The sequence below is a fragment of the Triplophysa rosa genome, linkage group LG17 (assembly GCF_024868665.1).
Source record: "Triplophysa rosa linkage group LG17, Trosa_1v2, whole genome shotgun sequence".
NCBI lineage: Eukaryota > Metazoa > Chordata > Actinopteri > Cypriniformes > Nemacheilidae > Triplophysa > Triplophysa rosa.
The window spans coordinates 9,992,833-10,018,889 of NC_079906.1; the positions used below are offsets into that span (position 1 = coordinate 9,992,833).

General features: G+C 38.2%; 1 protein-coding gene across 1 annotated transcript in view; it reads right to left on the minus strand.

Moving 5' to 3' along the window:
* Positions 1 to 26,057, minus strand: part of aopep (aminopeptidase O (putative)) — a 71,169-nt gene that overhangs the window by 41,299 nt on the left and 3,813 nt on the right. The window contains exons 6-11 of the mRNA XM_057356692.1: positions 13,624 to 13,813; positions 11,699 to 11,805; positions 8,272 to 8,374; positions 8,081 to 8,188; positions 7,419 to 7,462; positions 4,026 to 4,086 (exon numbers count right to left, since the gene is read on the minus strand). Of these exons, the coding sequence (XP_057212675.1) occupies positions 4,026 to 4,086; positions 7,419 to 7,462; positions 8,081 to 8,188; positions 8,272 to 8,374; positions 11,699 to 11,805; positions 13,624 to 13,813 (613 nt within the window). The remainder of the gene's footprint in view (positions 1 to 4,025; positions 4,087 to 7,418; positions 7,463 to 8,080; positions 8,189 to 8,271; positions 8,375 to 11,698; positions 11,806 to 13,623; positions 13,814 to 26,057) is intronic.

A 26,057-nucleotide genomic window follows, 5' to 3' on the forward strand; every position in this document is an offset into this window, starting at 1 on the left:
CTCTCTCTCTCTCTATTTCTATCGCTATCTCTCTCTCTATTTCTATCGCTATCTCTCTCTCTATTTCTATCGATCTCTCTCTCTCTCTATTTCTATCGATATCTCTCTCTCTCTCTCTCTCTCTCTCTATTTCTATCGCTATCTCTCTCTCTCTCTATATATATATTTCTATCTCTCTCTCTCTCTCTCTATCTCTCTCTCTCTCTCTCTCTTTCTCTCTCTCTCTCTCTCTATTTCTCTCTCTCTCTATTTCTATCGCTATCTCTCTCTCTATTTCTATCGATATCTCTCTCTCTCTCTCTCTCTCTCTCTATTTCTCTCTCTCTCTATTTCTATCGCTATCTCTCTCTCTATTTCTATCGCTATCTCTCTCTCTATTTCTATCGATATCTCTCTCTCTCTATCTCTCTCTCTCTATTTCTATCGCTATCTCTCTCTCTATTTCTATCGATATCTCTCTCTCTCTCTCTCTCTTTCTCTCTCTCTCTCTATTTCTATCGCTATCTCTCTCTCTCTCTATATATATATTTCTATCTCTCTCTCTATCTCTCTCTCTCTCTCTCTCGCTCTCGCTCTCTCTCTGAGCCGTGTGTGCGTAAAGCTATGTATACACAAAAGCAGGTATAGTGACACAGCCTCTCTCAGGTAATAAGAAACGATGGAAGACAATATTGACAATTTTACTTATTCCACTTCTTTTAACAATACTACTTGGAGAGAATACTATATATATGCCGACACTCTAATGTACTTAATACCAAGATGTCCAAAAAGCCTGCCACTAGCAAAAACATCCTGTTTTCTAGTGATTCAATTTCAATGTTTTCAAAACACCAAATGTTCACGTTTTCTGAAGACAATGAGAATGTTGCTTCCCTGTACATAAGTTGCTCCTTAAAGGGATAGTTCACTCAAAAATTGTTCAATTCTGTCATTGTTTATTCACCATCGTGTGGCTCTAAACCATTATAAGACTCTTTCTTCTGTAGCACACATATGAAGATATTTGAAAAGTGCCTTTTGTGTCCTTACAACGGAAGTCAATGGGATCCAATGTTGTTTGGTTATCGACATTCTTCAAAATATCTTCTTTTGTGTTCTCCAGAAGAAAGAAAGTTATACAGGTATGAAATGACATGAGGATGACTAAATAATTAAATAATTGTCATTTTTGGGTGCATTGTACATATTATTCTACAGTATGTCTATCAAAGAACATTCTTTTTTAGTGTCTTATTTTTAGTGACTTTATCGGCTATTTTGAGAAAGTTAAAGAGAATGTACTGTATTTATTTTTGTTTCTATACAAATGTGTCTTTGTCGTGCACTTTCAAGAAAGCAGAGTGGGCTGAGCAGAATTTGACTCTCAAGCTGCAAACTGCCATTGTTAACTTGGATACCACACATAGCTGTTTTATGGCCCAGATTGCCTGCCTCATTCCCGGCACAGCCAGGCCTTTGTGTGCCTGTGAGATGCTGCAATCAGCCCCCTCTCGCAGCCAAACTCGTAAAGAACGCGCAAACACACACACACAACCTCCCTTATACGCACACACTGATGGTATACATACATGGTAAACATGATGTTTCTGTATTAGCACGTCTGCATACCCTCCTAAACGCTTGGAAATAAATTGGTATTGAACAGTTAACAGTAGGGTGTTGCTTTTGTATTGGCAGTGACCGCTTTTTACGATGTAAGACATGCTAACTGTTCTCACTTTCCATTTGAACTTTTGATACTTTTTATAGTATCTGCTACTGATTCCAGTCAACTATAAATCAATATTGACCCTATTTACTTTCATAAAACACGATGATAGTCTTTTCATCAATGCACTTCATTTCGATCCCAGGGGATTGCACATAGTCAGAAACAAATGTATAATGCAATGCAAGTCGCTTTGGATAAAAGCGTCTGCCAAATGCATAAATGTAAATTTGCAGAGAAAATTTTTGTATTGATTTTCTTAATTATGTTTTTGTGGTTTTATTAACCACCCAACAACAAAGTTTCTTTTGGTAATTGCGAACACACGCTAATTGGTTAATGCTATTTTGCCATTGTTTTAGGCTGCTGTTATAGTATATAGTAATAGTTAGCGCAATCACAATTAATAGTAATAGTTACTTAGTAATACAGTTACTTAATAGTTAAAGGTCCAGTGTATGAAATTTAGCGACATCTAGCTGTGAGGTTGCAAATTGCAACCAACGGCTCACGTGTCGTCACGTTTTCGCTTCTTTGCTAATCACTTGGATATATCAAATTAAAGGAGCAAAATGATTTGTTAATGGGGTTTCATGTTGACTTTAGTGAGTTTGTTTTATGTGGTGTTCATGAGCATCAGTAAGTTTGTCACAATAGACAAGACTTCACATTTTACCTTTTCTTGTTTTTTTTTTTAAAGAAACTTGCCCCAAGAATTGGATATTGAGCTTTAGTTGTATTCATGCACACAAACACATGCTTACAAACAACGTACACACACACACACACTTTAATGCCAAGAAGAAACAAGCTCTCTCTCTCTCACACACACACACACACACACACACACACACGTGCGCGCAGACACAATCACTCTCCAAAGCTCTGCACATTAACTTTCAGCTGATCGGTGAGGTGGGAGTAGGCTTGACATTTCAGCGAATGCCACTTTGTACTTTGATACAATCTTAAAATTTGTCTCCTAATGTCTTGGACCGCAGCTATTGTCTGCAAGCTGCTCCCCAGCTAATGATCTGACAGCAACTTTTCTTTTCTTTTAAAAAGGTAAATGTCGGAATTAAGATTTAAGAGGAAGCGTATCCTTTTAACATCAACCCGAGTAAGTGGAGTCAAAGGAGGTCATGAGATTCAGATTTCTTAGGTCTTAAAGACCCTGTGAAATTGGAAGGATTTAAAAGGGAAAATAGCAAAGGGAAAACTATTTCATGGGTGTTTTCTTTGAGGTCATCTGAATGCTAATGCACTCCAAAACAATCCACATGTAATAGATAAAAGCTTTTAAAAACTCCTTCTGTACCACTAAAATACAAAGATTTTGTACTCGTGGGACTACACAGCTTTTCATCCAATGAAATATTAAAATGAGACCCTCCTTCTTAAATGCAACTCAAAATACACAATTTACTGACTTATTGTGTTTGCTCAAAGACCGTCTAAAAACAGCATGATGGAAAATGATTCTTTCCCATCTCAATTCTCCACGTCGCATGTGTGTGCGGTTGTGATTGTTTATCGTGGGGTTCGACTATTTCCTGCCATTATTTATTTAAAGGAATGTTTGAGAACACAGTAATGGCTTTAAACAGGAAAGAAATAACAGGGTTTTATCCCAAAAAGGTTCCAGTGCTGGTCTTGGCAGCCACGTGTCATTAGATCGAATGGCGGCTTCGATGAATATGACACTGCGTGTCTGGTTAGCGAATTAAACTAAATGTGACACAGACTTGGTGTGCTGGAACGGACAGAGACGAATGTTTGAATTCATTTCTTCCAGACATAATTTCAGGACGGACGAACAAATAGGCTTCTTGTGCTCTGCTATGGTCAAGATTTTGAAATCTTGAAGAAATTGCTAACACGATAAAGATCTAATTGCAACCTCAACTGGATCAAATGGAAACCTCATATCTCGACCAATGCCAATCACATTCCAAACTGAAAAATAATGTCTAAATTCCACAATAAACCATGATCAACACCGGATGGAAAAGACATGGTTTCACATTAGTCATCGACTGTATGTCAGTCGCTTGTGGCGGCCCAGTAAGGAAACGTCTGAAGCAGGTTCATTAATGTCATTTTAGTTCTGTGTGCGTTCTACATTTGATTGCTGATGCAGAAATGGATTAAAAACGATTTTACATTCCGAGTGACAGGCATGAGAGCTACGAGCAAACCGTCCTTCACACGTTGTGTAACAAACCTGCTTTTAATCATTTTGCATAATACAGTGCTTTAATCTGGCTTGAATAAGCAAACGGCTCAAAATAGATCTTGGTTTACACATTCTTACCTTTGGCATTTCGGGTGTATCTAGCCAGTCTGAAAAGATGGTTTCCAGTGTGATGCCTCGACTGAAAGAGAAAAGGCATGCATTCAGCAAACGCACAGTTTTTGTAGCTCAGTGCAGGTAAAGAATGGCATTGGCCACGGCAAGATATAACAGGTCAAGGAAACGCACAAACTGATTAAAAACTATACTTTGAATGCATTGTAAATGACATTGAAAAGGCGTCAGCCAAATGCGTAAATGTAAACGCAATTACAGATGATCAAGATCTTATAGCGTTTCTTTTTCAGTGTGCCACACAACCGACATCTTAAATAACAGGAAGAGTACATGCACTATATGTGACAATAAGATACCGAGTTGATTTTCCCCACACCCCCATATTTCTCCGGCTGTAATTGAAGTCATTCAGCACTCACTGCAAATCAATCTTACAAGAGCTCAGACACGCACACACACACACGCACACAAACCACATATAATCAACTAATGGACTGTCTCGGGCAGGAACGGTGTGTCTCCAACACTTCTGGGCCTTTGACACGGCAGTCGAGAACATTTAGGTGATGACAAAAGAAAAGCTGGAAATTTCCACCTAGAATTAAGCCCTCCGTGTCAGAACAAATCACTGAGCTCGCTGGACTATGATTGCTAACAGGTCACGGTGTGTTTCATGTTGTCGGCAAATAGAAGCGAGGATCAGTCTGCACAGAGATTGGTTTATGAAGCATGAGGGCTAATCGGAAGAGCCTGTGATGTACACTCAGATGTACATGTAAAATGTGTCCTCAGATGATTGGTCATGCGGTAATGCCCGATTAATAACTTATGGCTCACTTAGAGATCATTTCAAATGTAAATGCATCGTTTGAAAGCACTAATTTCTGTAAATGATGCAATGCAATACCGCACCTGATAAATATTTAGCAATTTCCGTCCTTACTAGATTATTTACCACGCTTGTACAATTTCAGTTGTACAGTTAGCATAAAAAGTTATGATATAAATTCATAGTAAATATGAATAGTTAACCCCAAAATGAAAATTGTCTCATAACTTACACTCACGCCATACCTGATATGAGTTGAAAACATTTTTATAAGAATAACCATCCCTTGATTTACTATACGCTACTGTAGGTCCGAAAATATCGTAGCACATACATCACAATTTCCAAAACTCTAGTGAGTTAATAAATGTAAACAGATGTCATATATATATAGTAATATACCTTCTCTGGCAAAGAAGTGAAAACATGACAACATCTTAGCCCTGTGTCAGCCGTTGTAGTGCTTTGAAAGGAAGGGGGGAGTTTATGCTAAATTTCATAAACTGGACCTTTAAGGGAATTGAGCAAATTGCAAACTCTGGTAAAACTACTGTATTCAATACCAATCAAAAGTTTATGGTTACTCATTTTTAGTATTTATTTTATATTTTTGAGGCTCATCAAGACAAAATGTACAAAAAGCAGAAATTTGATTTATGTAATCAATGGCAATTATGTTGAAACAAACAAAAAAAAGAAATCACAACTGTTACATTTGAGCAACTTCAATGTAGCTCAGATATCACATAACTTTGCATGTGATGTGAATGGTTGCCCAAGTAAATCTCTTCTATGTTCTATACAGCTTGGGTTCCCCTTCTCAAAGTGAGTCTCTGGGATTTTCCACCATTTTATCATTCGCCAAGTAAAATTCTAAGTTCTTAGAAAAGCAGCACGCATCACTAGTAATTAGGATTATATAATAGGATCTTTTGCCAGCGATTTCAAATTTGGGAAATAAGAAGACACTGGATCAAGTAAAGCGTAAATCAATGAACCAAGTCAAGTAGACATTAACAGAACATGCCATGGACTTCCGTAACTGGGAAGTGGTGTAGGAGGAACGGTTTGCCATGAAGGCATTGATCTGTCTTTGATCTGACACAAAGAGGCCCATCTGTGATTGTTTCACCACATCAATCTGCCCTTCCAGCGTTGTGCCGCCATGAATGTTTACACTCCTGAGCGGCAGACACAAATATTGAACGCCCTTATACCTTTCAGTTTAATGTAATTTAATCAATCATCGGCCGGTGGCCAGGCCTTAATGAGGATAAAGAGACAACACGACACACCAGAGAGACGAAACGGGGATGCGAAATAAACAGTATATGGAGAGATTAGGGGAGACAAACTGAGACAAGAATGAGCAATGTGAAAGTTGTGCTCAGTTCAGAGTCATGACTGATAGACTCAGTATAAAGTCAGTTTAATTAAAAAAATAGTTTTGATATGTTTTATATATAATATATCTGTGGGAATAAATTAAGAGACCATTTCACAATTCTTTTCAGTTTTTCAGAATTGACTATTTATAGGTATGTGTTTAGGTAAAATGATAGGCCTATTTTTTATTCTGTGAACTACTAACAATATTTCAACCAAATGATGAATAAAAGTATTGTTTCTATTTGCATTTACAGTATTTGCAGAAAATGAAAACCGGAGAAACAGGTCAAAATAACAAAAAAGATGCTCGGCCTTTTTTCAGACCTCAAATACTGCAAATGAAACAAGTTCATATTCACTTTTTTTAAGCAATACAACAGTAACATTTGTACACGTATTTAGGAAAAGTTCAAAAAAATTGTTTTATATAAAAATATAATATATATATATATTTTATCACAGTTTTCATGTGTCTTGTCATGCTGTCCATCTTTCACATTGCTGTTGGATGACTTTGTCACTCCTGAGGTTTGATTTTGTTTAAAAAAATTCATCAGACGCTGGACTGAAAAAAACACAATACATCTAGAAATGCTTGAAATGGTCTCTTAATTTTTTTCATGGCTGTATATTTTAAATATATATTTTCAGTATATTCCTTATTTGTGTATTCTGCACGGTCAAAATGAACCAGATTAACATTTCACTATGGCTTGAATATGTACACAGGTATAAAAAAATCTTGAATCAGACAGCTGTGTGGATTCTATACAAGTAACGTCAACAAAAAACATATCAGATAAAAAAAGAACATACTCTAGATGTCCCACTGACCACAACAATATTTTAAAGAGCTTTATATTTCAAAGCTTCTTTTGACATTTTAAGGACAATATAGACAACCTGTGAGTGACGAGAGAGTGGAAAGTGAAAAAGAAAATACTACGATGGACAAGTCTGAGGAAACATGCCAGTGGAAAAATCATTTGAGGGACTGTAGGGTTGGAGAAGAAAGAAGCCTGTAAAGGTCTGGTTTGGCCAAATACTTCAGACTCTATGATCATATCCTTCCACAGTAATGATAATAATGGCAGAGCAGCTGAGGAGGAGATGTGCTTCATTGAGCAACTAAAGAGCACACACTTCCTTCAGCCAGTGTTGACACAATTTCTTCCTACCTGCTCATTGCAGAAAATGTGTCCAGGAGCATCTGCAAGAAATCCTACAAGAGAAAGACTACGAATGAAGAACAGTGTTTACAAACAAAAAAACACTACAACTGTAAGCGCAGAGGGTCTCTGTGCAGGATTTAGGGCAACTTGGAAAATGTTTGTTACAACCATATACTGTAATAGAACAAAAAGCTTTAAAATGTGATTAGTTAAATATGCTTAGTACGTTTTTTCCAATAACAAATCATCAAGATCTATGCTGCAAGTCTCTGTCCCACACAATGCACAAACACAGTGGCGGCTTTGCACAAGATGCATCCATAAATTTGTTAAAACAAAAAGTTGTTTTTATTACTGAATATATTCAGACTTGAGTTCCATATCTGCATTTTCCGTGCTTTGATGCAGTTTGAGAGAGTTAGGAAAAACTGCTGTAGCTTCAAACAAAGCATGCTGTATTTGGAACAACAGCTATGTGCCAAACAGCCCTGTCTCAAATCAAGTCAAGGTAATACACATTGGGATGAGTCGGTGCATTCTTTCTCTCACACAAGCTGATGGAATGACGGTGAGATTGAAATGACCATCAAAATATGCATTCGTCGTCCAACGGCAACATTTGCGTTCTGGCAAAATGAACGGACGGCGCCCGTACAAAGTGCTCTCACCTGTGAGAGAATGAGCCTGCCGTGGAATTTTCTCACGAAGGCTTTGAAGAACAGAAGGAAGTTCTCCTCGCCGACCTGATCAGCCAGAAACTTCAAGAGGAAGTAGCCCTGAGAAAGAAAGCGAGAAAGAGAGAAGAAACCTACAGACCCAGAAGTCTCCAGGTATCTCTGAGGAATGTGAGCTTTCGTACCTTTACGTAGTGAACTTGCATGAAGGGTTTTCCAGGGTTGAGGGCATGTTTCACTACTGACGCACCAGACTCGCTCACCTCCCCTGTGTTCTCTTTATTGGGCCTGAGGTGCAAACACACGCATGTACATCAACACGAGCACACAACTCATACTGTAGCCTGATAAGAGCTGCATCCACAGCGATCCGGGTAGGATTATACTGACTTCAGCATATTAAGGCCCTCTAACAGTATAAGCCATTGCAATCATAAAACCATTATGGCTCGGATAGCTTCTCCATCTACAGCTCCATATATTACAGTAATGCTAGGTTTTTATGGCTCTAAAGCAACAACAGTACACAAGTGCACATTAAGAGTAGTATATAATTGTGTTAAATTACAAAAAAAGAGATGTGTCTGTGTTTTTTTGTACATGAAATTGTAATATTGAAAAGAGTAGCATAAATCAAAACTCATATATTCTATGAAATGTTTCTTGAAAGAAAGTCATACAGGTTTGAAATAACAAAAATGATATTTTAGGGCGGACCGTCTCTTTAAATAAGCAGTTAATCATAACACGAACTACGACAAATCTAGACACTTTTATTTATAGGTTTCCAGGACACATCTTCTAAGAATCACTCGACTAGACGGTTTACAACTGATGGAGTGTTTCCTTTCTGTGTGTGGAGGTAGATCGGGAGAGACAAACAGAGCTTTGAGTGCTGACCATCTCAGCGCGAGATGACGACCTCGGTTAAAATCTATTGATCTTCTCTGAGAGATTAACTGGTCTTGCCAATAAAAGGCTCTTGTAAAACTTTGGTCGATACACAGGCGCCGCTCACCCAGACAACAGCTATTTTTTTATTTTTCTTGTGCAGACAAATGGCCGTATTGATAGTATGTGTACAGTCTTTCTCCAGCTATCGTGATCTGTTTTTGTTCGCTTGTTTGTGTCAAAACGGATTCAATGGTGATAAACCTCAGTGTGATTGATCACGCTCATGTCTTATCTCTGTGCTCACATGTACCCCCAGTGCTGGTCGACACAGTCAAATTTCTCCGCGAAATAAAGCCAGATCAAAAAAGATGGACAGATGCTTTGCCTGATATGGTGTTTTAGTTTCAGTTTCCTACCACTGAAAAAGTGAATATCTAAACTAGCTTTCCAAAAAAGCGTGGGTGGTTGCTATGTAGTTGCAAAGGCATTGCTATGTGGTCGCTAAGGTACTCTGGGTGGTTGCTAAGGAATTGCAAACCTTAACCGTAAAAGTGAGTGTAAATATTTTAAGTGATAGTTAAAGTTACGCAAATATAAAAAATTCTGTCCTCATTTACTCACCCTCTTGTCATTTCACACCTGTATAACGAACAAAATCAGAAATTTTGAAGAATGTTGGTAATTGAACAATGACAGTTCACATTCACTTTTATTGTATAGACACAAAACCAATGCAAGTAAACGGGTACCGCCATTGTTCGGTTACCAACATTCTTCAAAAAATCTTCTTTTGTGTTCTGCAGAAGAAAGAAAGTCATACAGGTTTGGAATGATAAGAGGGTGAGTAAATGATATTTGGTTTATCTGAGTTGATAATGTTGATGTGACACTTGGAGATCCCAACCCAGATCAACAGATACAGGTCAACTGCATTTATAGTGTCCTGGGCTTCCTATGAGTTCTTGCTGTATTTGGGTCACTCACATCTCTTCTACATTATTGATGCTTACATTTGGTTTTCCTCCAGAAATAAAAAGCAGATCGTCTTCCTCTCTCTCTCTCTCTCTCTCTCTCTTTCGCTCTCTGTATGAGGGTGATAAGGGGTAGCTCCTTCAAAAAGCACATAGTATTTCTCCCGGTCACACAGGCTGTGCGTGTATTTGTGGAAGTGCCTAAAGCAGTTCAATGAAAAGTGTGACAGGTTTTCATTGAACACAATAGGCGGCCTTCTCTTCCAGATGAATGCATGGAAAGACAAACAAATAAACAGTTACTCTTGACTAGTGGGCAGTGTGTGTGTCACAATTAATGAGAATCACTAACTCACTCTTACTGTCTGGGTGTTAAAGATGTCTTTTTCACCGTGAAACGATTGCTTTGTGTTCTACTATAATCATGGTGAGGTACATTCTAGTGCTTGCTGACAATGTGCGAGTTATAACAGTTTCTTGGTAATCTACGTTAGAACAACGTTAGAACAACATTTGACCAACGTTATTCCTTGACACAGTACAGTACATGTTAAGAAAAATGCTTTGTGTTCTACTACAGTCATGGTGAGGTAAATTCTAGTGTTTACTGACTATGTGCGAGTTATAGCTGTTTCTTGGTAATCTACGTTAGAACAACGTTTAACCAACGTTATTCCTTGGCACAGTACAGTACGTTACGAAAAATGCTTTCGATTGCTTTCCTGACATAGCGTTGGTATAAGAGATGTTACATGATACATGTTTTAAGACACGCATATTTTTCCAGCGCTGTTCTGTCTGAACACTTTATCCCTGAGATTCCAGTGGGTGTGGGTCCCTGGAAGGGCCAGACTGTCAGGCGTGGATCCTAAAAACATGCTGGTATTGTGACAGCTGAATTCCCGATAAGCTCTATCACACACACACACGCACTCTCCTTTTCCCATTCTTAGAAGTTAAGCCACTGGTAATCTACTCCTACCTGAGACTTACATAAAACCTAATAACCTTATTACATTGTGCTCTTTATATGAGATTGGGTTAGGCCTTATATCAAATATTACTCATGCAATGACATGTTCTAAATAATTCAGTGCAGACAGAAATGTCAACTATTTCAGGCGCTCACTTAAATCAATCTTTCCTGGAAATTTGATTGCATATGGGATTTCAATAAGTGGAAATATATTGTTTTTCCAAAGCAGTCGATGACACGTTATACTTGACCTGATTACTCATTACAGTGGCTTTGCCTAAACCAAATGAAGAAATCTGAATGGGCCAAGGCACCAGATAATTGAATATATTATTAACTTATGTTAACTGTTATGTCTTTTGTAACCAATGCCTTTGTGTATTATATAGCCAATAACCTTAAAAATAACCTCTAATAATAGATACTAGTAGCACAACATTGTAGCACAAGCTCTGAGTTGAGTTTTGCAGAGCAAAAGTAAAATTCAATCTAAACCATCATCTTTCATTCATACTGTATTTAGCAGCTAAGTTTAATGCTGTCAATATAATAAGTATTCACTGATCCAAAAAGTCTCAATGTTATCCTCGTTTGAGCCAAGGACAATATTGTAATATATCACAGTAATTCATTTTAACCCCCCCCCAAAAAAAATAACTAAGCTTCTTTATATCAGTACTTTATAATGTACCAAAGCAAGTTATCAGAAGAGATGCTACTTTACTACTGTATATTATGAGTAGCTCAAGAGAGAGCTATTGCCATTCAGACCTGAGGACCTGCAGCTCTTCTTCAGAGTTCTGCAGCTCATCACTCAGTCTCCTCCAGCGTAACAAGGCCTTCAACTGTTTCTGCTCCTCAGCCTCTCCACAACCCAGCTGTAAAAGACAAAAACAAGTGCTTGAGCTTCAAACTGCTCAAATTCAAAAGTGTTTTAGCATCAAACAAACTGTTTTGTAAAACACACTGGAAACACTTTACTGATACTGCGATTTCAATACAGAGCAGCCAAGCGCAGGTAATTAATAAATTCTGAATGTAGTAAATTGCGGTGTTGATGCTGCACACAATCACACACAAAAACAAGCTCTAGTTTAGTAAGCATTAGAAATAGTATTACAAGAGATGCAACTGTATATCGGCCAATAATCTGTATCGGTTTTTCACACTTTTGGCTATCGACCGACAGTTTAAAAACAGCCGATAGTGAGGGCTGATGTATCCTGTCAATCAAAAGAGGCCAGGAAAATGCTATTAATTTGTGCTCTGTATATAGAAAATGTTAAGAAACATCACCAGTTTGATGTTCAATATGAATAGACATTATATGAATTAATAACATTCAGAAAGTTAAGAAATGTTATTTTAATATTCAGTATCAGTATCGGCAGATATCACTCTGAATAATCCGCTATCGGTATTGGTGGAGAACTTTAGTATCAGTGCATCTCTAAATATTACAAGAAATCCGGTTAATAGAGCTACTTAAAATGTATCATATGCTTTGACTAAATTGTGGTCAGTTCAATGCACCCCTGATCAAAAGTTTAGGACAGTGGTTCTCAAACTTTTTCGTTGTAAGGCCCCCTTTGTGTAGAGTGCATCGCTTTGCGGCCCCCCATATAAAGACTTATAATCTTAAATTTAACATTTTTATTTAAACAAAAACACATTCGGTTATACAATGCTGAAACATCAATTCTTTTTTCTGGTGGTCTTATTTTTCTGATGTTTGATTGCATAAAATCTATGATCAATTTCTATATTTCATAAAATGCCACAAAATCTGTGGCCCCCTGGATCCATCTCGGGGCCCCCCAGTTTGAGAACTACTGGTTTAGGATCACAATCTTAAAAATCATTTGATCTACAGGTATTTAAGCATAAAGTATAAAGGCATTTGCTTATATATTTGAAATTATTTTGTAGATCAAATATAATTGTGAAAACAGAACTTCTTTCATTAGAAAAAGAAGGACTAAATAGTGAGGTCAGGAAAAGGCAACCAATAAGAGCCCAGCAGATGGGAAATACTTAATGCTGTTTAAAAAGCATCTTGGGGTGAGACCTAAAGAAACTGGATGACACAATTCCAATTCTGTAAATGTAAGGCAAATGGTAGCAACTTTAAAGACACTATAGTTTTATCTAGTCACAACATAATTCTCATCATCACATTTTTATAGGTTTTTTTAATTCTACAATCTAGAAGAAATATTAATAAGGAATAAATAAGTGATCCTAAAACTTTGAACTGTCGTGTATAGAATGAATAGTATTAAACGTTTTCTATTTATTTATTATAATAAGTGCTGTATATCAGTGGTTAGAGCATGGCGCTAGCAACGCCAAAGTCATGGGTTCGATCCCAGGAATTGCACGTCTTCAGAAACAAATGTATAGTATCATGCAATGTAAGTCGCTTTGGATAAAAGCGTCTGCCAAATGCTTAAATGTAAATATATTACATTTTCATGGGATGTACATTAGTACAGTTGATGGCAAATACATTCAATTTAAACCTAGAAAAAACCTGACCGAAGGCTTTTACTTACATTAGAACTTTATCAATACAAAATGTAGCAAAAACGTATAATTTTGAGACTATGAGATGTTTGTCTTTTGTGTGACTAGCCTGTGATGAGCCATACACGGACTCAGGTTGACTGGCCACGATATGCCAATTAGCCTGTTACCTGCTGAACCAGGGCCCAGAACACATCTTCTAAATAGGTTGCAAAACCCTCACTGATCCATTCCTCCGTCCAATCCCGTGCTCCTATAGCCAGCCCAAACCATGAGTGGGCGATCTCATGGCACAGTCTTGCCCCGCAGAGATTCCTCTCACCCGTTAACACGCTCTGAGACAGGAACACGATATGAGGACTGGAAAACAAATGCACAGAGCAACAGAAATGCATATAAGTAGGCCATCACAGCAGACTGATTTATTTCAGCATTTAGAAAGAAGGAAATTTATTTCAGCATTTAGAAAGAAGGAAAAATAAATAGATCGGACGTCATGGCTTTATTTGGTCCACTAACAAATCATCAGTTATTATGTTACTGCGGGTACTCCGAGCTCAGAGCCCAGACTTCAGCTCTGATCTAGTTATAACATATTATAAAACTCAACCACCCTGAAAGAACATCAAAGTGTGGGATTTTCTCTCTCGTAGCCAGACTGTCGTTAAAGAGGTGGAGCTCTCGCTCAAAATGATGCCTGTTCACTGCCAGTAGATTTTAGAGTAGCCACTCGTGCCGCACCCTTCACCAAACAATCCGGCTGCATTTGCTAATAACAGCAAATTACAAGATGTATAAACCTCGTAAGATCTTTCCTTCACTGTGAAACGTTCCATTGAATGACTACAGCCTTAGCTACAAAAAAAAACTGTCGAAAGTAAGATAAGCTTCTTTATTCTAGCAGTGCCGAAAAAAACATGACCTCTGGATTGCACATAAAACCAGATGAAATATAGGATTGTTTGCCTCCTCTCTCAGAACTACCTTGGGTGACCTTTTCAACCAGATAGCCTTGTCTTTTTCACACTGCAAATAAGGCTGTTATCAACACCATGTTCCAAACAAAGTTCTGACATGTCAGGAAAAACAAACCCGTTTCATTTCTGCCGTCTGGCTTTTGCTCGGCCGCATAATGGATTTCGAATGTGACACACACCATTGAAGAAAACCGGGAGTAGTTTCACAAAAACGAAGCTCTACGGTGGTGATAAAATAATCTGAAAGTTTTATGAATGCCTTTTTACCTTTTCATCCAGACATTCGCATTGCCTCGGTCTTTAAAAGGGTTCTTTTGCCCCACCGTTGCTTTCTTTACACAATGACCACAGCGACCAGCAGGAAATCAATAAAAAAGGTCGGCCTTGACTTGAAGTTGAAGGTGGCAGGTATGCCTTTCATTCACACTGTTATGGTTCCCTCTAGTCATCGATATGTTACTTTAGCAGAGGTTTGTGTGCCCAAACGCTTTCATAGGTCGAGCTAAGGGACAAGCTTAAACAAATGCCCAGTCTCTGGATAGAGATGAGAGACAAAGGCCCAATTGTGATGGAGAGAAAAATCGTGTAAAAGAACAGAAATCTGTAAAAATTTCCAAAATGCAGCTACAGAACTGCATCTTTATGTACTACAGATGTGTAGCAGCGTTCTGCAGTATGTTCATTCTGGTAACCGTGTGCTCAGGGTTGCCAAATACCAAAACTCAAAATTTGCCTCTCCTATACCTAAAATATAAATGTTAGTCAATTGTATGCATTATGCACAGAAAATCACTGTACAGTAGTAACACTTTCTGTTTTATAAATAACAAAAATGACTATTAATGTACAACATTTTTAAATATTTTCTAAACAACTTGCAGCAAAAGTATAATAATATATAAAATATTTTCAATATTCTCAAAACAACCTGCAGCAAAAGTATAAAAGTAGCCCATTTACGCAGGAAAACCAAGGACTTGGCAACCCTGAGTGTGGTCCAAAGCAGTCGGCACTCCCTACATTTTGTCAACAGCATACCAAAAAATGCTATTCTCATCATGCCTTAGAACAGTTCATTACCTGCAAAACTAACATTTCAAAGTGATTCGATTTAATTCATATTAAAAACTTATTAAACAAGCTGTGTAAAGTAATCCTACCTTTAGATTTTAAAGCTCAACTTTTGAAGACTTTAAATGGATTCTTTAAAGTAGAAGTAAGTGATTTTGTTTAACATAAATTCTTCAGTATAGTCGTGTGATATTTAAACTCTAAATTGTCTTCAACATTCTTTTGAAGGAGGGATGAACTTTACTACGTGGATGAAATAAGCGATCAATCAGATGTCGCACCTGAGCTATGACAAATAGTGTACATCATTACTGCAACAATTCTTGAAAGATACTTTGAAAGACAGAAGAATCATGTTCTATCATCCCAAAACAGGATATCACCACCTGCCCTGTAATTACCAGAGGAAACACAAAAAGTGGAATGTAATGGGTCAGATTTCAGAGAGGAATTCCAGTTTTACGGAGCAGGAAAACTCGATGGGAACAAATAATTTCCCATGCCTCAATATGTTTACTGCACCCTGTGTAATTCTATAATGTGAACTGTAAAAAAAAAAGTAAACTTAAAAAACTTAGTTCCAAAGCTGCATTCAATTTTTAAGTTAAATCAAATTGGCTTTACAAGTTTTGAATATAAATTATATTAAACTGACTTAAATAATCTAGCATCATTTGGCATAAAATTTAAAATAAAGTTAAAAATAGTTCAAATGTTTTGATGAGTTAAAGTAATAGTTCACCCAAAAATGAAAATTCTGTCATCATTTACTCACCCTCTTGTCATTTCAAACCTGTATGACTTACTTTTATTCCAAAGAACACAAAAGAAGATATTCTGAAGAAAGTTAACTGAACAATGGCAGTACCCCGTTCACTTCTATTGTCTGGACACAAAACCAATGCAAGTCAATGGGTGCCGGCTAGCAACATTCTTCAAAATATCTTCTTTTGTGTTCTGCTGAAGAAAGCAAGTCATACAGATTTGAAATGACAAGAGGGCGAGTAAATGATGACAGAGTTTTCATTTTTGGTGGAACTATCTCTATAAAGTAGTGGAAAAAACAAGTGTCGCCATGACTTATTGAGACCCATCATACATTAAAGTGTCCGTTTCAGACCTAATACAATGGCTACCACCCTATAATCCAAAAATGATAGAAACAAAAGTAAATATAAAATCTAATATAAAGTCAGTCTAATCTGTTCATTGACCATGCTAAAGACCAAAGCCACTAGCAGAGGTCAGAAGTGGTCATACATGCAAATGAGATGATGTAAGCGATGACACATGTTGCGTTTCAAACAGCTGCCCTGTTGTTTGTCTGCTTGGTGAGCGAATGTATGGAGGAGCTCATAACTGCCCCATATCCTTCCTGTGAAAATACGACCTGTTCTTGTAAAGGAAGACTTGCGAAAACTTCAAGAAACAAGATTTTGGTCGATGATACGCTTCAGCTCATTTAACCCTTATTGTTTTTTAAAAAGGATGCACATTCATATCCACGCTACAGTGGTACACAACTCAGACTCTTTGTGTCTTTCTCATTCTCCTCAATCTGACTGCATGAGCTTATTAAGCATAAAACCTAGTCGAACCTTGCAGAATGAAACAGATCTACCACTGCTCTGCCTTTCAGACTTTAAATGTGTGGTATTCCCGTCTAGACAGCAGATTACTCTGAGGGGCTGCAAAATGAGGTGTGATTCTCTCTGCAGACCCGGTGGGGCTCTCTTAGCATGCCAGTCCTTTTTAGGGCAAGTCACATGTGTCAAACAAGAAATCCTGAGAATAAATACCCGCACACAGAGGCTGCTGCGGTGAGACGAGTGGGATTCAGAAAGCAGTCTTGAAACTGGATTTGATCACTAAAGCCTGCTACAGATCACCAGAACAATGCAATCCATATGTCGATGGCGAATGGATCTCTGCTGCAGCATCGCTGGCGATGTTTATCGTGTAGTGTCTTCTGGCAGTGTTTTAACTTGATTGCTCCGCATTAGCGTTTCAGACGCTTGCCGAAGAGCGAGCGTAAACAGAGCCGGAGGCGCTCATCGGTGCCAGAAAGGCCATCCGGAGTGAGAGGCAGCGGCAGATGTTTATGTAAAGCGTAAGGCTTACAGTATGCGAGGGCCCATTATGTGAGTTTCCCTTAATCCTTCAGAACTATTCTATGTGTGAGGCCACTAGTCAAGAATGAGGATTCCTAGTTTGTGCGGAATGCTAGACACTGTACTTTTTATTTTATATTTTAAAAAGCCTTAAATCAACAACATAATAAAATTGACCATAATATACTGTACTTTCTTACTGTACACTGCTATTAAAGTGATAGTTCACCCAAAAATGAAAATTCTTTCATCATTTACTCATCCTCATGTCATAACAAACCTGTGTGAGTTTCTTTCTTCTGCAGAACACAAAAGAAGATATTTTGAAGAATGTCAGTAACCAAACAAACCCCCCATTGACTTCCATTGTATTGACACAAAACCACTGAGACATTTCTCAAAATATCTTCTTTTGTGTTCCACTGAGGAAAGAGTCATAAGCAGGTTTTAAACATCATGGTGAATAAATTACAAGTTTTACATTTTTGGGTGAACTGTCCCTTTAAGAAAGTCTTATTGCGCATTATAAATCATGTTATTGCAAACTAAAAAAAGTTTTTCTCGCTTTGTAAGTAAAATATAGTTTGCAAAGTCCTATCATGTTGACTTTAAAAGCTCTTTCCATCATATACAAGTACGGCCATTTGGTACACCACCACAGTTTGATAGAATATACCAATTTAATATCAATTTAACTCCTACGAAGTCTGGCCGTTCACCGTGTCAGCCTTCTGCAACTAATCTACTTAACGTATTTCTCACAGGACGCCAGGAAGGAAGAACGATTAGCTCAAATGTAGCAATAACACCATCTCATCGTCTGCGACACACTTCTAATGTTTCTCTATGCTTGGATTTCTTATATATGTGTCTGGTTGGAGGTCTGGCGAGGGAGGGTGGCTTTCTTGGCTCAGAGAATCAGATAAAACGCAATGGCAGACACTATTATGGTGTCATAGAATGATTCACAGTGTACACATCGCAGGGACATCTGCCCGGTGTTTGAATGGCCTCATCCATTCCAGATTTTTGTATGGTATGCTCCGCCGGGGATGCTGGGTAATGGTTCTTAACCTTACGTTTTGCTCCAGTTTACCAGCTTCTACTGCCACTCCTGCTGCCTTAAATCAACCCCAGGGTCAAATAAACTTTCTCGGTGTAATACAGATTTGATTCATTTAGACTTAGATTCTGTTCCTCAAAGCAATATCCATTTGTTGGCTCTCCGGTCATTGTCAAGTATATGAGTTTGATTTGAGACAGGATGTGTTTACACTGTCTAAAACGCATAAACTTGAATTGTCCCGTTAATGAAGGCGTAGGGGTTAAACAGCGCTACGACTCAGGTCAGACCTCTAGAAAGACTGATAAAGCAAGGAAGTAAAGGACCCTGATAAGAAGACAGGAATGTAGTAATAATAACAACCAGGGCTGGACTAGGACGTTAAATTGGCCCTGGCATTTTTGACCAGCTTCGGCCCTCCACCATTTGTGTCGACCTTGCGAGTGGTAGATTGTGCTGCTGTCATTGCCTTTCCTGCATACATGTCCGATTCGCAATTGCATTCGCGTTCCGTGCATAAGTGCCCGATTCACCCTTCTAATCCGTCCATCTCTCCAGCCCATGCGTCATACATCGGCCCACCGGAAAAATGCCCGGTATGCCCGATTACCAATCCAGCCCTGATAACAACAACAACTCCAAATCGGACACTGCCTATTTACATTTAAAGTGTTTGAAGGAAAAGAGATTTGACACACACATGCTGCCTACAGGTTTCAGTTGTATAGTACAACAAATCATGCATTCAAGTCACAAATGATCGGCGGCAAAACAAAACAAATCAATGAGTAACGACAAAAGTGCTCTTGTTGTATTAGGCAATGAGCAAAATGACATGCACCTGCATCCCATTCACACAACCTAAATGACTGAGCAATAATGAATTAATTCTTATTAAGCAAACTGTGAAGGGCTAGTCATTACCTCTGCATTAGATTACTCTGTGTTATGTCGAATACAACAAATTTAAATAAATAAATAATTTACAGTTCAACAATCTTGAACTAGAAAAACCATCATGCTCCAACATACTACAACAATTCATAGTAGGCTTTAGATTTAGGGCTTTCTACTTGAATATTTCTTTTAACGTAATACAATGCAACTTGTAAAAAGTTCGGTAAAAAAAAATAGATTAAAGGGACAGTTCACCCAAAATAAAAAATTCTGTCATCATTTGCTCACCCTCAGATTGTTCCAAACCTGTATCAATTTCTTTGTTCTGATGAACACAGAGAAAGATATTTGGAAGAATGCTTGGAACCAAACAGTTCATGGACCCCACTGACTACCGAAAATGTACTTCATATTTCTTTGTTCTATTGAACACAAAGGAAGATATTTTGTAGAATTCAGGACAGCAAACAGTTGTGGGGCACTTTTGACTACCAGTGTCATTTTTCTTACTATGGTAGACAATGGGGTCCAAGAACTGTTTGGTTACAAACATGTAAATATGTGGGCGTGGCTAACTCACATGAGACTGAGTAAAATAAGAAACGTGAAGATAAACACACAGATCATAAAGACAAATGCTGAGCTGGAGAAGTAGCTTATTGTTTTTGTTTTTTTTAAAAAGGTGCGACATCTGTGGCGTAGACATAACTGTTTTGTGGTTTATATTGTTATAGTGAAATTACGGCTCGTACCGTGAATCAAAAAAAACTTCTACTAATTTGCTTACCCAACATAGCCATAATTCTTCCAAAATGATGTAGACAGTGGTCTTAAATTATATTGGCAAATGAACAAACAATTAAATAAAAATCGGAATGCATAATTTGAGGAACAAAAGTACATTATAGTGTAAATGAAACAAGTAACTTGCTACTTAAGAAAGTCACCTGCAGTACAGTGTAAGTTCAGTAAAAGATCTTGTTTTTGGCGATTACTGAACTGCTTTTAACTGCACTTGCCTGCCAGGTGCAGGCGTGCTTTGAATTCTTTCATTCGCTGAGGCTTTTGTGTGCACGAGGCACAAAGCGGGACAGAAAACCCTCTCTATGGACACAGAGAAAAAAAAACATCTCATCCTTGACAATTTGATTAACAGCTGTCTTTCGTGCCAGAGACTCCCGGTCTGAAAAAACACACACTGTCACACACTTCTTAGGTTACTCAGCAATCAGAGAGGACAGAAAAGGGAAAGTAAAGAGAGAGAGAGAAGAACAAGCAAGAGAAAGGGCTATTTAAGTGCTGTTATCTCAACCTCCCTAGTTCCCTGACTAGTCCAGCACATTCCGAACGCTTCACATCCTTCGCCCACATTACACTTCTCACCCATGGGACTCCGCTTTCCTTTTCCAAATATGGTCATTTTTACGGCTGCAGGAAGAGCTTGTAAGCAAACAAATGTGCAACGAGTCAACGTAACACACAATGGTAAAGAAATAGTTTACTCGGATGTGAAAATGTTATCGTAATTTATTCACCCTCATGCAATCCCAGATGAACATGACGATCTTTCTTCAGTTTTTATTTTTATTATACAATTTTATCCTGAAATGGCGTCATGATGGGATTCAAAATGTCGAAGCTATATAAAGCACATCCATCCATAAATAAAAAATAATCAAAAATGACTCAAATGATACAGAAAAACCTTAAACCAAACACCCTAAAATACCCCAAGAAAACCTCACAAACTTAAAGTGATCAAACAACGGCGGTACCCATTTACTTCCATTGTATAGACACAAAACCATTGCAAGCCAATGGGTACCGTCGTTGTTCAGTAACCAACATTCTTCAAAATATCTACTTTTGTGTTCTGCAGAAGAAAGAAAGTCATACAGATTTCAAATGACAAGAGGGTGAGTAAATGATGACAGAATTTTCATTTTTGGGTGAACTATCACTTTAAGATATCCATTTACAATGCTTTTGGTGAAGCTGAGAAGCGATGCTGTTCCTTGTTCGGGAATGCTCGAGTGTCGTCCAATCAGACTGATTAATCAGACAATCCCTCTTGGTATGAAAAACATATAACATTTGAACAGACCCAAACCAATTTCAACAACCAAAGGCAGACTCAGACTGATTATAATGAGGGCATTTCATGTGGCTGCAAACTCTTTAAAATATTAATATGTCAGCGTACATTTAAATACTGTTTTTGCTTTTTCATTACCCTTGGTCCACATAATGCCTGCGTTATTAACAACTCAAAAATCCAATAATTTATTTCACGGCGCTGTACTATAACTGGTGAGTCAGAAGAAAGATGATTAATTCGCCTTTAAACGTCTCGAATCCCAAATCCTGTGTGTGTGGGTGGTGCGCATTTTGAAGGAGAAAATTGTATATTGTTAATCTTTGAAGACTTTAAAATGATTTAGGTATTCAAATCAGTGATGATTATGCAAAGGAGATTCGGCGCACTCTGGTTGAGAATGCGTTCACTAAAACCTTGTGAAATGTTTAGACTTCTATTTAACCTTCGTCATTCTTTTGGGGGTTAAAAACGTTCAACAGCTCCCGAACAGCTAACAGAGCACCTCGGGCAAATGAGCACAAATTTCTTTTTTACTAGCGCTGTGCATTTGCTGACACGCTGTAAAAAAGTGAAATATGAAGAGTAGCTGCCCCCAAGGTCTCAGAGGATCTGGGGAGGAATTTAGCCACCTGCTTTTACCTTAAACTCTGACAAATAAAGTTACCTAGTAAAAGCATTTATTCCCTCACTATTGCTCGAAGGAGGTAATCCAGATGGACCACATAACTCAATCATAATGGATGACGGTTCATGTTGACCCAAACTGTGAAGGGTAAGCGAAATTTTCACGGCATGCTAGTTTTGTGCATATTTCTCCTTACTCATTCTAAGCTTCTCCAGACTCTCTCTTTCAGAGTTTACACGGAGCTAACAGGCTATATAAGGTCAAATACTAGTCTAAACCGTGGAGTAATTGCAATGTAATGGACCGAAATGAGCTATTTATATAGTGTAATGTTCAAAACACAGAGTGTGTTCAAAATGAGTTTTGGGGATCAAAACCACCGAGACATTACTCGAAATATCTTCATTTTACAGAAGAAGTCATATACAGGTTTTGACATGAGGGTGAATCATTTATTACAGATATTTTATATTTGGGCGAACAATCCCTTTAAGGGGCGATTCACATTTCGCGTCTTTTGCGCGTGCAAGTTTGTTATTTTAAATGTAGACACGCGGCAGGCGCGCGTAAATAGGGAGCGTTGCGATGTGCATGCGGTGCGACGCTCCCGTTTTTCTAGGCGCGTCGGCGCCGCATCGAGATGAAAATAGTTCAACTTTTCAGAATGCCGCACACACACCGCATGAGAAAGCAGTGCGGCTCGCGTTTTCCGCGCGGTTTAGACGTGAAATGTGAATTGCCCCTAAGAGTGATATACAAAACTTTGACTGGAATCAACCTGCTCTAAAAAAGTCTGTCTGTATGTTTTTCTACCATACATCAGACAAGCCAGCGATGACTTAATCGGTGCTTTGGCAGTTCTAACAATACAAACTTTGATATCTACATAAAAGACATCATTAGTTAAAGCTATTACCCACCTACTGTCTTTGTGAACGTTATACGTCACTGACATAGCGTGGGAATAAAACAAAAATCTCAGAGCTGTGAAAGCCTTCAGTCTCTGGAAAACAGGCAATGCCCATATTTGCACATCTGGCATAAGAAGTATTCCAACAATGTCCTGCTGTGGCGTAAAAGAGGTGTTAAGGGACCGAAATCGACTGCATTCAAGGTCTCGGAAAGTGCTGTGCCCTTCCTGTGCGTCTCCGGCGAATATGGCGCACGACGTGCCTAAGATCAGAAGATGAGTATCACCGCAAACGTCATTTCTTAGCCACCTCAGTCTAGACCTTCCCTACGTGATCAGTCAGCAATACACAGGATGGAATGCTGATGACATTCTTCAGAGAGATATTTCCTGAAGGTTCAAGAAGACTGTCATTCCATGATTCACAAATCAGATTCGTTTCAACCGAAGCAGGATTTGAGCCAAGAATAACGTCCCTGTGGAAATGAAGCAGGAGTCATGCGGGTATTTGGGAGGAAGCAAAGCAAACACTATCAGGCCTGCCCTTTCTTGACTTCATAATCTTTACTTCCTGCCCTCCAGAGAACAACCACCATCGCCACTGCCATGTCCCAAGCCCCAGCTGCAAATGAACAAGCATGATATAAAAGCAGATATTGGCCAGGCCCCAAGGATTTGGGCCCACATACTTCCCAATTTTTAGATTAAACGACTCCCGTCTCTGAAGTGTTTCCAGGAGCGAATGGCTTTTGTTGCTGGGAATAATCCACACATCCTCTCCCACATCCTGGGGGATCGGCATCTCAAAGTGCCCCTTCCCTCGGCCCCAAAAGTACTTTGTTGATCACTCTTTTTGGTCTGATTCGGCTCAGAGGCACTTCAATAAAGACCCGATGGATTATACCATTCCCTAGAGAAGGGGCGGGCGGCGGTCGAATGCTGTGACCCATACAGGGGCACAAGTATCTGTTTCTCCCACACACACACACTTCTGTCATCAATTGGCAGATCTTGTGGGGAGGGCTGTAATAAATTGATGAGGCCACTAAAATAAGTCAATATTCTGTAGACATCGACTAAAAATAATAACTGTAGTCTTGACTCCTGTGCTTCACATTAACTCGGGCAGAAAGGGAGGAAAAGAAAAACACGAGTGACCGATGTTAGCATGCATGCCCAGCGCTAGTTAGAATGTGACATTTTCATCTGGTGAATAGCTGAATCCATGGTGGTAAGTGAACCATGTGATGACCTCATATCTGTAGAATATACTGGAAATACAGGAACACCTGACCGCCCAAAGAGCAAATTTACTTAAATCTAAAGGGCAGCTTCACTAAAACTGACTGATGTTCCGTAATATTCCTGATATTCCGTATCAAATTCCAGTCAAGCCTGACAGAAAATGAAATTTGGTATACTGTAAACACAAACAAAATTTGCTGCGCAAACATTTCACAGGAATATTTCCGAAGCAGTTGCCTTCCGACAAACTTAAGGAGTTACTGTACTCATCAAGCAGCCATTTAAAAAGATCCAACAGGTTATCACCACCTCAAGCCACACAGACTATTAAACAAACAGTACGGTTGGCCAAGAACACCATTTAAATCAGCCAATTCATAAACACTGTGGCATCCTCATGGAATCCAAAAGGCGATCAAATGGGAACAGCTGCCAAGACATGGCTTAATATCTATAGAGTCCTTATTTGAATCACTGTAGCGTACAGCACTGATGATGAGTTTCTGAAATACTGCATATTGATATAAGGCTGCTCAACGATTAATCGCATCCAGAATAAAAGTTTATATTAATTATTAGTATTAGTATTAATTATCAATGTGCATATTAATTTTGTATTTAAACATGTATAAATACAAAACATATGTATATTTAAATATATATATATATATATATATATATACACACATGTACTGTACTGTATATACGTGTGTATGTGCACAGTGCACAGATATATACGTATCACACTTTTATTCTGAATGTGATTAATCACGATTAATCATTGAACAGCCAGTTTTAACTGACATGATGCTTACTGTCAGTTACAAAGCAAGTGTGTGCACTTTACTGGTGAAACCGTGGATTTGAGTCCAGTTTACCTGTCTGAGGTCATAAGCCGCGTATGAAAGTATCTGGGAATTTAAAATAAATTTACATGGAGTTGGTAAAACAAATAGTGAAATTTGTGGTTAAAAATGATTTTTTTTAATTGTTTATACGCCTTTGTGATGTTTTATATAGTTTAAGACAAACCATGTGCAAATTCCTCAGTCAAAACTACTATTTTCTCCCTAAAACCGCATTTTACCAAATCCGGTCTCAAAAACGCTGTTTAAAACGATCTGTTTTCTACATCACAAACATGGGTAACACTTTACAATAAGGTTGTATTTGTTAACATTAGTTAATGCATTAGCGAACTAACATGAACTAACAATGAACCGTATCTCTACAGAATTTATTCATCTTAGTTCATGTTCATTTCAGCATTTACTAATACATTTTTCAAATCGAACAATAAAAATGTTAACATTACTTAATGCATCATGAACTAACATGAATATTGTATTAACTAACATCAACAGTGATTAATACAGTATATGTTGTATTAACTCTATTGCTCATTGTTAGTTTATGCTAGTTAGTGCATTTACTAACGTTAACAAATAAAACCTTTTTGTAAAGTGTGTATCAGGTAGTCTAAACTGGTGTTCAAATTTGTTAAACCATTGTTGCTCTGTCAGGCTGGTTGCAATGCCTTAAAGCCACAGCGTTTATAAATTAACCTATAGCCTATTTACAGCTGTTTTGCAGATTAAGCTGGGATC